This window comes from Myotis brandtii, unplaced genomic scaffold (assembly GCF_000412655.1).
Source record: "Myotis brandtii unplaced genomic scaffold, ASM41265v1 scaffold1496, whole genome shotgun sequence".
Lineage (NCBI taxonomy): Eukaryota > Metazoa > Chordata > Mammalia > Chiroptera > Vespertilionidae > Myotis > Myotis brandtii.
The window spans coordinates 402,414-416,764 of NW_005355398.1; the positions used below are offsets into that span (position 1 = coordinate 402,414).

The window sequence follows — 14,351 nt, forward strand, 5'->3', positions numbered from 1 at the left end:
GAGACTTAACAAAATTCATCACTGAGAACAAAGATTCACAAGCGTATGTGGATGAAAACATGGAGAGTAACGCTGTTGCAAAGTTTTTTAAACAGAAAAAAATTTCTGGAATGGCATTCCAAGTCCTCAATAGTTCATTTTCGACACTATTGAAATTGCTCTTCCCCTCTCTCGTCAATCCATGTCTATGGTCTTTAAGATAACTTGTTATGTAAAATTATTTATTTATCTAAGATGCACCTACACTGAATTTATCTGAAAAATAAAAAAGTTGATATTAAGAAAAAAATTGTAAATGGAAGATTATAAGAGAGGGTTTCGCGTGCCAGCAAAAGTTGCTGGTGTGCCATGTTTGGCACGCGTGCCAGGGGTTGCCCACCCCTGCCATATATCCTTTGCCTGGATTTAAGGTTTAGATTTTGCCTTTCTTAATCAAAAAGTAAGAATTTCAGCTGTGGCTGGGTGGCTCAGTTGGTTGGAGTGCCATCCCATAAACCAAAAGGTTGCAGGTTTGATTCCCAGTCAGGGCACATACCTAGGTTTCGGGTTCAATCCCCAGTTGGGGAAGCATATGGGAGACAACCGATCAATGTTTCTCTCTCATGTTGATGTTTGTGGTTTTTTTTTTCTCTCTCTCTCTCATCAATAAAAAACATCTCCTTGGGTGAGGCTTAAATAAAAAAGTAAGAATTTTGGATTTCATAATTGAGATAGAATATCACTTTTAGGAGCCCTGGTCCCTGTGGCTCAGCTCGTTGAGCGTCACCCTATGCATCAAAAGGTTGCTTCGTGGTCATGGCACATGCTTTGGTTCCAGCCTCAATCCCCTGTGGAAGATCTATGTTTCTCTCTCAACTCTCTCTCTCCTTTCCTCTCTCTCTCAAATCAATAAAAGCATTTACAAAATCATTCCTAGGAGAATTTGGTTGGTATAAATTATAATTGCTAAACTTAAAAAAACTCTGGGAGTTTTCTGCTCAAATCTCTCAGATAAATATTCTATTGTCATTAGCTGTTTTATTCCTATTTCATTTCATAGTCATACATGTCTTCGTTTATAGACTTCTTACTTCTTGAAAAAACATATTTACTATCACATCAGATTTAAAAACCAAGTATTCTAATAAAAGTGTAATGACGAGACAAAAAAAAAAAAAAAAAAAAACTTTCCCAGACTCTTGCTGTTGCTGGTTGGCCTGAGACCCAGTTCTAACCAATGAAGCAAGTGGAAATTTCTGCCCAGTAAACATACAATCCTTGACCGTTTGTCCTGGGTGGGCCCTGTCCTTCCTCTCCTCCTGCCTGCATATTCCATTGGTGCCTGGAAGTGAAGCCGCTGTCTCGCCCACATGTAGGTGAAAGTCACACTCTGAGAATGCTAAGAGCAGCCAGGGCCTGGACTGCCTGCCATGTGACTTGCAAATAATAAGGCCGCAGTTATTTAAATCCGCTTCCTATGACATGCAGCTGAATGCAATCCTAACTTATCTGAAGGGTTCCAGGTAACCGAGCTTCAGGGACCTTCCGGGAGAGTGTTTTAACTTTGCTTTGATTTTTGTTGGCAAAGAACCACACAGTCTGAACATAAACCCCGACTCGGCCACTTCCTGTGTGGCCTTGGGCAAGTTACTTGATTCTTTTGTGCCCTGATTTCTTCCTTTAGCAAATGGGGATGTGCATCACGCTCACTGATTAGGACTGGCATCTGGGCCCAATCAGTGAATAGTATTAGCTGCTCTTACGGTTATTATTGTCGTTGTCGGGATTCCACAAGTCCCCTGGGGAAACCAGGCGCCTCATCCTGCCATTCAGGTCTCACCTCTCAGTCTGAACTCTTTTTTTTTTTTTTTTTAAATTATAATTTTTACTTATTTACCAGAGGATATTTTTCCAGTTGATTTTTAGAGAGTGGAAGGGAGAGGGAGAGACAGAGAGAAGCATCGATGTGAGAAAGACACATCAATTGGTTGCTTCCTGCACACACCCCGACCAGGGAACTTGCAGCCAAGGTACATGCCCTTGACCAGAATCGAACCTGGGACCCTTCAGTCCACAGGCCAATGCTCTATCCACTGAGCCAAACTGGCTAGGCCTCAGTCTGAACTCTTAAGTGCTGGCTTCTTTCATGCTGTTCCCTCTGCCAAATGCCTTTTTTTTTTTTTTCTCCCCTTATCTAACCTTAGTAGGCATTTGGGAGATTTTGTCTCCCCAGCAGCCATTCTACCTACTTCTGGTAAGAGAGGGGAGGGAGGGACTATCTCTCCCTGATTCTCAGTCCTTGTACTTTGGATGAGTAATAGCCAGTCTCTTGCCTGTCAATCCCAAGGGATTGGCCACATGACTCCGGCCTGACCAATTAGAATTAAAAAATCACCTTCAGCCCTAACCGGTTTGGCTCAGTGGATAGAGCGTCCCAGGTTCGATTCCAGTCAAGGGCATGTACGTTGGTTGCGGGCACATCCCCAGTGGGGGGTGTGCAGGAGGCAGCTGATCGATGTTTCTCTCTCATCCGATATTTCTAACTCTCTATCCCTCTCCCTTCCTCTCTGTAAAAAATCAATAAAATATACATTAAAAAAAAATCACCTTCAACCTTAGAGATTGATTCAAGGATGGGCATGTGACTCAAGCCAGCCAATGAGAAGACTGGGAAACAGGAGCTCTCTTTCTGTTGGGCTAGCTCAGTGATGGCGAACCTTTTGAGCTCGGCATGTCAGCATTTTGAAAAACCCTAACTTAACTCTGGTGCCGTGTCACATACAGTAAAACAAAAACTTATATTTTTGATATTTATTTTATATATTTAAATGCCATTTAACAAAGAAAAATCAACCAAAAAAATGAGTTCGCGTGTCCCCTCTGACACGCGTGTCATAGGTTCGCCATCACTGGGCTAGCTGGAGGATTGAGGGTGATGGAGCAACGGGGATATCTTCTCATTTGCCACCTCTAGGGGAGGGCCTGCCAAGAAGGAAGCCCCCCGAGAGGAAAGAAGAGAACCAAGGCATGGAGTCCTGACCTCAGGGCTAGATCTGAGCACCTAGATACAGCCATGCCTGAAGGCATCCCTTGGATTTTTTCAGTTACTGTGTACCAGTATATTCCCCTTTTTGCATAAGCCAGTTTGAGTTGAATTTCTGACATACTTAACTGTAGCTCCTGCCAGATATGACAAACTCTTATCCTCTAAGGCTCAGCTCAAGTATCACCTCCTCTCAAAAGCCCCCCCCCCCCCCCCCCCCCCCCCCCCCCCGCTCCTTCACTGGTGGCCTGGGTGTTCCTCTTATGTTCTGCCATGATTACCCTATGTATCAATATCGCCACGAGACTGGGAACTGCTTGAGGGCAGGGACCTCATTGTCACTCATGGCAACATCCCCAGCTCCCAAAGGGAGCTCAATAAACAATGAATGAATAAATGATAAATGCAGCACTTCCTGAAGAAACCTTAGTAGACAGTGGGCTTTCCATAAAGTCATCTCCAAGTCACTTAAAGAATGAGAATTGGTGACCTAACTGGTTTGGCTCAGTGGATAGAGCGTCAGCCTGCGGACTGAAGGGTCCCAGGTTTGATTCTGGTCAAGGGCATGTACCTTGGTTGCGGGAACATCCCCAGTAGGGGGTGTGCAGGAGGCAGCAGATTGATGTTTCTCTCTCATCGATGTTTCTAACTCTCCATCCCTCTCCCTTCCTCTCTGTAAAAAAATCAATAAAATATATTTTTTAAAGAAGTCCATACTTAAAAGAAAAGAATGAGAATTGGTTATCTTTATTCATTTAAAATCTCCTGAAATGAAATCTTTTGTGCAATGTGTATTTTTCTGGAGAGAAGGGTCCTAGTTTTCATCAGATTCTCAAAGAATGAGAGGTTTACAACCTCTGCCTTATAAAAAAAAAATCCCTCTAGAATGTGGAGGTCAATATGTTAATTCAGTCTTAATTTATTTGTGTCCCATTTTATATAAAATGCCAAGAAATTGAACGTTTTCAAAAAGTAAACTTTGGTTTTAATAAGAAAAGTCTTTAATATTAAACTAGAGGCCTGGTGCATGAATTCGTGCACAGGTGGGGTCTGGCCAGCCCACCCTGATGGGAGCCAATCAGGGCCAGGCTGGCAAGGGGAAGGGGATATAGGAGGTTGGCTGGTGGGCTTGGCCCTCAATCGGGGTTGGGGGGACTGATTGGGGCTGGGAATGGCTGGGGGGCAGGGATCTTGGGAGGTTGCGGGGGCAGTTCATGTCATAGTGACTGGTCGTTCCGCCATTCCGGTCGCTTGGCTTTTATCTATATAGACGTCTGTCTTCCTAAGGAGAATATGGGCAAAAGCAAAAGTATTCATTCCTCCCCTTTAACAGATGGAGAAACTGAGGCACAGAGAAGGGAAGGGGTTTGCCCAAAACCACAGAGCAGGTTGGTGGCAGAGGTGGGTCTCCCCTTCCTCAAGCTATGTCCCTTCCGCCTTTATGTTGTCTGTTCAGCATCAGAATCCCTTTCCTGCATTTGGGCATCTGCCTCACAGCTGCATCCCCCTTTGGACTTTCCCAAGGCCAGATATTTGCTTCCCAAGTATCCATTGCAAAGGACATGAGCACGTGACCTGGATTCAGCCAATTGTGTCCTCACATTCAAGACTTTGACTCCAGAACCAGTCTGCCGATCTGGCACCCATTGTCCTTTTTACTCTAAAACCACCTACTATCTGGTTTGTGACATCTACAAACAAGAAGCTGCTGGATAAAATGTCTATTAGATTAAAACTGAACTGAAGTAACCCATGTCTCGGGGCTAGAAAAACCACTGGCATCACCTCAAATTTTTGCCACCTCAAATTTTTGGTCCCATGATCTCCTACTTAGAATGTTCCTCTGAGGTTGATATGAATTTCATTTGCTTTCCTTGTTATCTTTGTTTAATTATAGCACATACTTAAATGTAAAATCGTTACAAAGTAGAAAACTTTGAAGCTTCTGAGAAGAAAGCAGTAGACACCCACATCAATTCAATATGATCAGTTTGTATTTTATGTTTTCTAGTCTTTTCTCTATATACGTGTGTGTGTGTGTGTGTATTCTATAAATTTATATACTAGTATATGCCCATTTAAAATAAATATATTTTTAAAAATATAAATATGTACATTTTTATGAAGTGGGATTATTTTCTATGCACAGTGTAGTAGTCACTAAGTTTGTTCTCTGGGTCCAAAAAGGATTGTTCCTTTTTGTCCCCAAGTGAAGTTAGTCATGGCCATATGACTTGATTAGGCCACAGACGTTTTCCTGGGTTGGCAACCTGTGGAGGCACATGTCAAGACAGAACATCCATACACCTGGGTTGCAACATAAACTCATTGTGTGCAAAGAAAAAAATCACTCTTTGTTGATTTAAATCACTTAGATGATGGGGGTGTTTGTTATAGCAGCATACAACCAGCCTGTCCTGATGGACACTATTTTTTTTTTTACCCTTGTTTTGAAATAATTATAGACTCACAAGAAATTGTGCAAATGGTAGAGAGAGGTCCCCTTAGCTTCTTCCCACATGGTTGGTAACACCCTACATAATTATAGTACTTTATTAAACCCAGGGAAGTGACATTAGTACAAGACTATAGACTTAACTCGAATTTTGTTGACTGATATCATTTTGTAGTCCCTTCCCTCCCTCTCTGTCATATATAAGCCCTTCCTCACCCTCATGATATGTTTAATGGCTGTCCCGTATCTTCTGAATGAACCTTGGCAGGCATTGCCACTCCATTATTTTTTTATAATTGTTATTTTTAAAAATCTTTATTGTTTTAAGTATTACATATGTCCCCTCCTTTCCCCGCCAGTCCAATATTGTTGAACACTTTCATTCCCAATGAAAATAATACTCCTTCATATTTTTGTATCTTTAATGATTTCCTTAAGATAAATTCCTAAGAAAAGGTTATAAATTTTTTTTTAATTTTTAAATTGAATTTAGAGACAGGAAGGGAGAGTGCCTTGTTGTTCCATTCATGCACTTACTGGGTGACCCTTGTTTGAACCCTGTGGATGAAACCCAAAACCCTAGAAGATACTCCAACCAACTGAGCTACCCAGCCAGGGTAGGTATAACATTTATTTATTTATTTTAAAAATATAATTTTATTGATTTCAGGGAGGGAGAGGGAGAGAGCGATAGAAACATCAATGATGAGAGAATCATTGATTGGCTGCCTCCTCCATGCCCCCTACTGGGAATCAAGCCCACAACCCTGGGCATGTCGCCTTGACCAGAATCGAACCCAAGACCCTTTAGTCTGCAGGCAGACGCTCTATCCACTGAGCCAAATCAGCCAGGGCAACATTTAAAAGTCATCCTGTCAGATTGCCTTTTAGAAAGTCACATCCAGATACAGTCGCTAATATGGGGGCCAGCCTTCCATCACCTTGCCAACACTGCATGTTATTATTTAACAAATCATTACCAATTTGCTAAGCTGAATAATAATAATAATTTCGTTTTAATTTGCATTTACTTGGTGGTTAATAGGATAAAATCTCTTTTTTCACATACTGGTATTTCTTCTTTTTTCTTAATCTTCACCCAAGGATGTTTTTCATTTATTTATTTTTTTTTAGAGAGAGATCAATTTGAGAGAGAAACATGGATCGGTTACCTCCCACACACATCCCTACTGGGTATCAAACCCAAAACCTGGGTATGTGTCCTGACCAGGAATTGAATCCACAACCTTTAGGTATAAGGGTTGATGGTCCAACTGAGTCACTGGCCAGGACCCTACTTGAATTTCTTTGTTGTGGTTCCTGAAGATAAGCAGCAAATAGAAAGAACTCCACTGTCAGTTCCTCAAAGTATTCAGCAAACAAGCTAACACTTTTCAGTTTCCATCAATTCATCTTTCCCATTCCTCTCCTGTTGGTTACTTATCAACAAGCCTTCATGGGTGTCATGGAATATGCTTTGAAAACACACCTTTTTAGGATTCTTTTAGGGAGAGCCTACATGCTTTCTCCCCTAGATTGTCTACAAAGGCCAGGGGAAGGAAAGTGACTTTTTAAAGTTCATCAGTGACAACTTTTTTTAAAAATTTATTGGGAGAGATTTGTTGTTGCACTTACTTATGCATTCATTGGTTGATTCTTGTATGTGCTCCAACCAGGGATCGAACCCACAACCTTGGTGCAACGGGATGACACTTTAACCAACTGCACCACCTGGCCAGGGCAGGAAAGTGACATTTGAGATGAGGCTCAGGGGACGATTTGCATTATGGGAAGAGGGACACGCACATGCAAATGCCTGGAAGTCTGCAGTGTAAAGTTCCAGTGTAGCTGAAGTAGAGTGATTTGGCTGGAGAGATGCCAGGCTCAGTGATCAGGGGTCCATGTGCACTCAAGAATTATAATAGTTTAGAAGCCTCTGGCCACGTGGGAAAAACAGCTTGGCCAGGAATGAGGGTGGAAGCTGGGGAACCAGGGAGGAGCTGACCACACTGGTCAGAGTAGCGATGACCCGTGGTGGTGACTCAGATGGGGGCCAGGGATGGAGCAGCTGGATGGATTGAAGAATTAAAAGTAGAATGGCCCTAACTGGTTTGGGGCCATCAGTGGATAGAGCGTCGGCCTGTGGACTGAAGGGTCCCAGGTTCGATTCCGGTCAAGGGCATGTACCTTGGTTGCAGGCACATCCCCAATAGGGAGTGTGCAGGAGGCAGCTGATCGATGTTTCTCTCTCATCGATGTTTCTAACTCTCTATCCCTCTCCCTTCCTCTCTGTAAAAAATCAATAAAATATATATATTTTTAAAAAGTAGAATGGGTTGAGAACAGACTGACAGCTGTCACAAGGGAAGGCTGGGTCTAAAAAGTGAAGTGATTAAGCAAAGAAAAAACAACAACCTCATAGACACAGACAACAGTATGGTGGTTACCAGAGGGAAAGGGGGTGGGGAGAGGTAGGAGGGGAAAGGGGGGATAAATTGTGATAGGAGACTTGGTTTGGGGTGGTGAACACACAATACAATATACAGATGATGTTCTATAGAATTGTACACCTGAAACCTATGTAATTTTATTAACCAATGTCACCCTGATAAATTCAATTAAAAAATTAGGGTCTATGTCTTGATGCGGGGAGTTGCAAGGTTCTAGAACTGCATGTGGGGTGGAAGATGTGTGGCATTGTGTCACATATGCAGTCCCACAGTCTTCCTGACTGCCCCCTCCCAGTCCCAGCTGCGTCAGGGCACTCTGTGGGTTCCTGTCTTGCCCTGACACCTGACATTCCGGCCTTAAGCCATTCCATGGAAGTCCCGCCCATGGCCTGCTGCTTCCCTGCCTCCCTGGACACAGAGAACTGCACCCCATTGCTCAACCTACCACCCTTTCCATGGGGCCATTTTACTCTGCCAGACCGAAGGCCTTTCCTCCTGACTCAGAGCAAGTCTCTGCTCCTGAGGACTTTTGTGGCCCACAAGCCTGAGCTCAAATCTGTGTGGTCTTGGCAAGTGCCTCACCCTCTCTGAGCCCCACTTGTATCACCTGTGAAAAGGGCACAAAGTCCCCCACCCCTCAGGGTTGGTGGGAGGAAAGGGGAAGGCACTGACTAGCAGGGCAGAGACGAGGGAAAGGCCATCCTGATAGAAGGGTGCTGAGAGCCAAGGCTGGTGGGGGTGGGAGGAGGCAGCAAGTGGCTGTCACCAGGAGCCACAGGAGTTGACTGATGGAGACCCCTGGTTCGTGGCCAGTGTCCACATGAGCTTGGTTTCAGGAACTCAGGCCAAGGTTGACGTGGAAGAGCCAGGCCAGGGGCCTGTAGCCCTGAACTCCCACCCCTACCAAAGTCCATGTGCTCCTGGGTCACCATGAATTTGGCTTTGCCCAAAACCACAGACACCCCACGGTCACACAGCCTGGAAGCAGCAGGGCCAGGATTTAAACCCCCAACCACCTGGCATGGGAGGAGGGCAAACACAGCTTGAGAAACACCTGTTGCAAGACTAGCCGTGCAAATGCTTGGACAAATGCTTCTGTTCTGTGCCTCAGTTTTCACACCTGAAAACGGGATAATCACCAAGTGAGTAGTGGGAAGCAAATATCTGGCCTTGGGAAAGTCCAAAGGGGGATGCAGCTGTGAGGCAGATGCCCAAATGCAGGAAAGGGATTCTGATGCTGAACAGACAACATAAAGGCGGAAGGGACATAGCTTGAGGAAGGGGAGACCCACCTCTGCCACCAACCCACTCTGTGGTTTTGGGCAAAGCCAAATTCATGGACACCCAAACCAACTGTCAATTCCCTTCCTTTTTTTTCTCAAAATAATTTTCCTTTCCATTGTCACAGAAAACATAAACATGCCTGAAGGAAGTGGAAACCTTCCTGAACATCTTGTTTTCTCATCTCCTAGTGGGCTGAGAGATGCAGAGAGCTGCCCAAGGTCACACAGCCTGGAAGCAGCAGGGCCAGGATTTAAACCCCCAACCACCTGGCATGGGAGGAGGGCAAACACAGCTTGAGAAACACCTGTTGCAAGACTAGCCGTGCAAATGCTTGGACAAATGCTTCTGTTCTGTGCCTCAGTTTTCACACCTGAAAACGGGATAATCACCAAGTGAGTAGTGGGCTCACACCTCATTTCCTGGGTCTTCAGGCTTCATAAGCCTTCCCAACCCCTGGCTCCCTCCTTTCTTAGCAACAGAACCACATCTCTAGGTGGACACACAGCAGCAGCGGAAAGGCTGCATTTCTCAGTCCTATGCAGCTAGGTGTGACCATTCGACTGCATCGTGGTCAACAGCACAGAAGAGTGAAGTGTCAGTTTCCACAGAGGGTCTCTAAGGGTTGGAGTGGGGTGGTGCCTCCTTGTTGACAGCTGGGAATATGGAATGAACAGATGGAGCTCCTGCAACCGCCGTGGGCCAGGAGGTGTACTCCTGCACTCTGAGGCACCAACTCCAGACTCTGACATGACAGATATGAACTCGTGTCTAACTTAAGTCAGAATTATCAAACTATAGCATCATATTTTTCTCATTTTCCAGTTCTAAGTGTACTCTTTTCCCCTCTCAAGGGACTAATACTTTAAATTGGTCTCATCCTGAATACCATGAAACCAAGGGTTTGGTGAGCTGATTTTCTGTAGAAATTAAAATAAATTCAAATGTATTAAAATAAAGACAAAGCTATTAAGGAAAAGGGGTGGGGGAAGCGGGACTTCCAAAATGATGGAGTGAGGATCTTGGCAAATCTCACCCCTAACAGCATCAACAATGAAACTATACAGTGTTGTCAAAAACAACCATATCAGGATTCTGGAGGTTTATCAAAGGCATTTGACAAATTAAACATTTATTCAAGAAAACGGAAAGAGTGACAGAGCAGAGGAGACTGCATTTTTTGCCTGGGGTTGTCTCCCCCACTTTCCCACCTGGGCCTCCCAGCTTCTTCCCACTGCCACGAAAACCACTGCTGGAGGAGGCTGACTTAATTTGGAGCCGAGTAGGAAAGCCTCAGGCCCTGGGGGACTGTAAGTAGCAGGGATCTCAGAGTAGGACTGGGCAGGGCTGAGGAGGTCTCCTAACTCGCTTAAGTGGGGATCCTGGTTTCCACAGATTGATAAAGTCAGACAGGAAGTCCAGGGAATGAGACAGCCTCAGTTGGCCCCACACATCCCGAGGGGCCGCACGCATGCTTGGGAGAGATGGAGAGAGCCCTGTCAACGCACAAATCTATGCAACTTGCTCACAGGGCAAAACTTCATGTCAACTTCTATGCAAGAGGGATGGGCAGGGAGCAAAGGTCTGACTTGCAAAATGCCTGAGCCCAGGCCACTGGCACAGGGCCTCACTGACTCCGGTGTTTGAGCACCACCTCTGAGCCATCACAAGCTGACCTCAAAACTAGGCTGACCTGGTGTAACTCTGAGAGGAAGCCAGATTAAAATTAAAGAATTAAAAACAAACAAACAAAAAAGAAAGCCCTAACCGGTTTGGCTCAGTGGATGGAGCGTTGGCCTGCTGACTGAAGGGTCCCAGGTTCGATTCCGGTCAAGGGCATGTACCTTGGTTGTGGGCACATCCCCAGTAGGAGGTGTGCAGGAGGCAGCTGATCAATGTTTCTAACTCTCTATCCCTCTCTCTCCCTTCCTCTCTGTAAAAAATTAATAAAATATATTTTTTAAAAAAAGAAAAAAGAACTGAACAGCCATCAGCTGCTGCACACTGTTGGGGAGACATAAACTGTAGTTAGTTCAGCAATGACTAAGCAAACAATAAAACAAAACACAACACTCCTTGGAGGAATTGGAATTCAGAGTTGTGACAATCTATTTTTTAAATGTCGACTTTTAGCCCTGGCTGCATAGCTCAGCTGGTTAAAGTGTTATCCTGATAAGCCACGGTTTCAAGGTTCAATCCCCAGTCAGGGCACATACAAGAAAAATAAAAATAAAAAAATCAATAAATAAAAAATAAAATAAAATGCCCACTTTTGAACAACAAATTCCAAGACATGCAAAGAAACAGGAAAGTGTGACCTACACTGAGGACAAGAGCAGCCAATAGAACCTTTCTCTGTGGGGGTCCGGATGGTGGACTTGAAAGCTCTGACCGCTTTGTATGGCACCTGCCTGTTCATGTGACCATCTCCCTGATCTCACCTTGGCTGCAGGTAGGGCAGGGACCATGCTGCTGGCTTCCTGTGACAGGGCAGGCTTGAACAAGTGGTGGGAATGACAGTGGCAGGGCCAAGAGCCTGAGCTTGTCCTTAGATGGTGTGAGGTCGGCCTCAGTATCCACCGTGAGAGGCTACCTGGGAGCTGGTGCCAGGAGGACATGAGGCTCCACACAGGCTGCCAGGCTTCACTGCCAATGCGCCAGGAGCAGGAACGAGTCCACCAGAAGAAGGCAAAGGGATGAGTTTTGCTGTTGGTTTAATTTATTACTGTTTGACATCCAGTGACACTGACATACCCCCGCCGGGCCTGCGGACCCCGGGCCCCAGCGAGCGTGACCTGTCCAATAAAATACAGTACAAGGAGTGGACGGCTACACACATGCATCCACGGCTTAAACTACAGTGATTCCAAACTGCGGCCGCAACAGTACTGCCAGGAAAGGAAAAGAAAAACAGGTGTCGTGTGTTCCCCGATTCATAATTCTTTGTCATTTTAAACAGTTAATGCCGTTAACAAACGCTACTGATGCCAGGACAGGACCAGACACAAACAGCCCTACATCTTCTCTGCCGTATAAATATGGAAGATTTTTGTTTATACAGTTATACCCCACGTCTGAAACTACATCTGCTGCTACCCGTTACTGCTAAGAGCTACACCGCCTCGGCTCTGGGACGAGGGGCTTGGGGTCGAGACTCTGGAATGTCCGGATTCAGTCTTCCTCGCTGCCACTTCCTGAGCGGTCCTGGAGGGGGACAGGAGAAGAGAGCATGAGTCGTCTGCATCCTGGAGGGGACCCCGAGACTGAAACACTGGCAGAGGCAAGGGAACTGCTTTTCCTGGGTGTGTGTGAGCAGCACAGGCCCTGTGAGGCTGGAGGTGGAGTGGTCTCTGCCTCAGCCCCTTCTGCCACGCCATCTGTCGCCTGAGGACTGGCCCCCGTACCCATACTGACTCTTCCTTGGAATCTGGGAGTCTCACCAGGCCCTCCCTGCTTCATCCCACTGCTGTTTGCCCCGTCCCTGTGCCCCTGACCTTGCATTTCAAAACCACCGTGGCTGTTCCTAACCATGAAAGATCTTTGCTCTTCTGTTTAAACATTTTGAGCAGCTTGGCAAGAGCCATAAAATGCCCTGCTGGGTCTGGACTGGGCAGGTGGGGCATTCTTATAGCCCAGACCTCCTCTCCTGAAGCACGGGCACCCCTCCTTGTGTGCAAGGCAGAATGACACCCTCATAAGGTCATGTACGTCTTCTGTCAGATTTATTGCAAGGTACTTAGTTTTGCTATTATTACTGCAAATGGCTATAGAAGAAGAGCAACACTAAAATGCGCCTACTGAGCTTGGCCAGGAGCCTGGCCCCATAACCCAGCCCACCTCTCTGCTTTGCAGAAGCGGAAACTGAGGCTCAGAAGTGAAGTGAACTAACTGCCCAGGCCCCACAGTAGGGAAGGGCCAGGTGTCTGGACTGGGACCAGGAGGCAAAGCTTGTTTAGACCAGCAGGTGGGTCTGCTCCCGCACCCCATATCCCCAAAACCGCCCTCTGTGGGCTTGAGGAGCCTGCAGCTTCTCCCCAGTGTGTGGGGACCACAGCCTGCAACAGGGGACATGCATCAGCCCCATTCATGGTTTTTGCTCCATATCCTTTTGTAACTGTGGAGCCAGGTATTTTTTAACCCACTAGCGTTGTTAGGAAATCCTCCCAGGCTGGCCAGAACAGAGCCCCGAGCGGAGAGACCCAGGCACATGGGGTAAGGACACTGTGACTGTGGCTGGATGGCCAGGCAGTGTCTGCTTGGGAAGGCTGAGCGGACAGGGACTGTACAGGGGCATCTCGAATCCCAGTGTCTCCTGCCCCTGAGCTCAAAAAAGACCTGGCCCCACTTTGGGCCATGGCAGGACAGCCCTGGGGTCCTGGCAGGCAGCTGTGCAGGCTCCTGCAGTGGGAACAGAACGGGATACCCACCCTGTCCCCAGATGCCCACTGGTGCAGAGGACTGGTTCTAGCGTCACATGGACTTGGGCTTGAGTTACATGTCATATAACGATGAGCCTCAGTTTCCCCATCTGTGGAGTGGGGATGTGAGAGCCTAACAGGTGTACCAGTTAATAATGCGGATCTTATAATCAGAAAACACGGTAATTTCAAGAGAAACATCAAAAGTGCTTTATTCAAAGTAATGTCCATCGCTAGCTACACATTTCCCCCATCTTTCAGGTAATTTGTGGATACCGTTCCAATAGAACTTTTCTTGTTTTGAGGCAAACCATACAAAGACCCAATTTTCCACTTCTTCGTACATTTTGAAGTGCTGCTCAGAAAGTACGTGTGCTGTTGATCGGAACAAGTGGTAATCTGAAGGAGCAAGGTCTGGTGAATACAGCGGGTGGGTTAATACTTCCCAGGCAAGATCTTTTAACGTGTCTTTAACTGGTTTTGAAGTGTGTGATGGTGCGGTATCATGAAGCAAAATTACTTTGCCGTGTCTTCTGGACCGTTCTGGTCGTTTTACGATCAAAGCGTCGTTCAAATTGATTATTTGTTGTCGGCAGCGATCAGTATTAACAGTTTCACCTGGTTTTAGAAGCTCATAATACACCACACCTTCCTGATCCCACCAAACGTAGAGCATTGTCTTCTTTCCGAAGCGATTTGGCCTTGCAGTTGATGTTGAAGGTTGA

General features: G+C 45.9%; 2 protein-coding genes across 2 annotated transcripts in view; both read right to left on the bottom strand.

Annotated features, from left to right (window-relative positions):
• Nucleotides 1–11,676, bottom strand: part of LDLR (low density lipoprotein receptor) — a 61,847-nt gene extending 50,171 nt beyond the window's left edge. The window contains exon 1 of the mRNA XM_014535733.1: nucleotides 11,650–11,676. Coding sequence (XP_014391219.1) covers nucleotides 11,650–11,676 — 27 coding nt within the window. The remainder of the gene's footprint in view (nucleotides 1–11,649) is intronic.
• A 229-nt stretch (nucleotides 11,677–11,905) lies between these two features.
• Nucleotides 11,906–14,351, bottom strand: part of LOC102247024 (transcription activator BRG1) — a gene marked incomplete at its 5' end in the record, with an annotated part of 41,011 nt that continues 38,565 nt past the window's right edge. Inside the window, one exon of the mRNA XM_005861389.2 lies at nucleotides 11,906–12,412. Coding sequence (XP_005861451.1) covers nucleotides 12,380–12,412 — 33 coding nt within the window. The remainder of the gene's footprint in view (nucleotides 12,413–14,351) is intronic.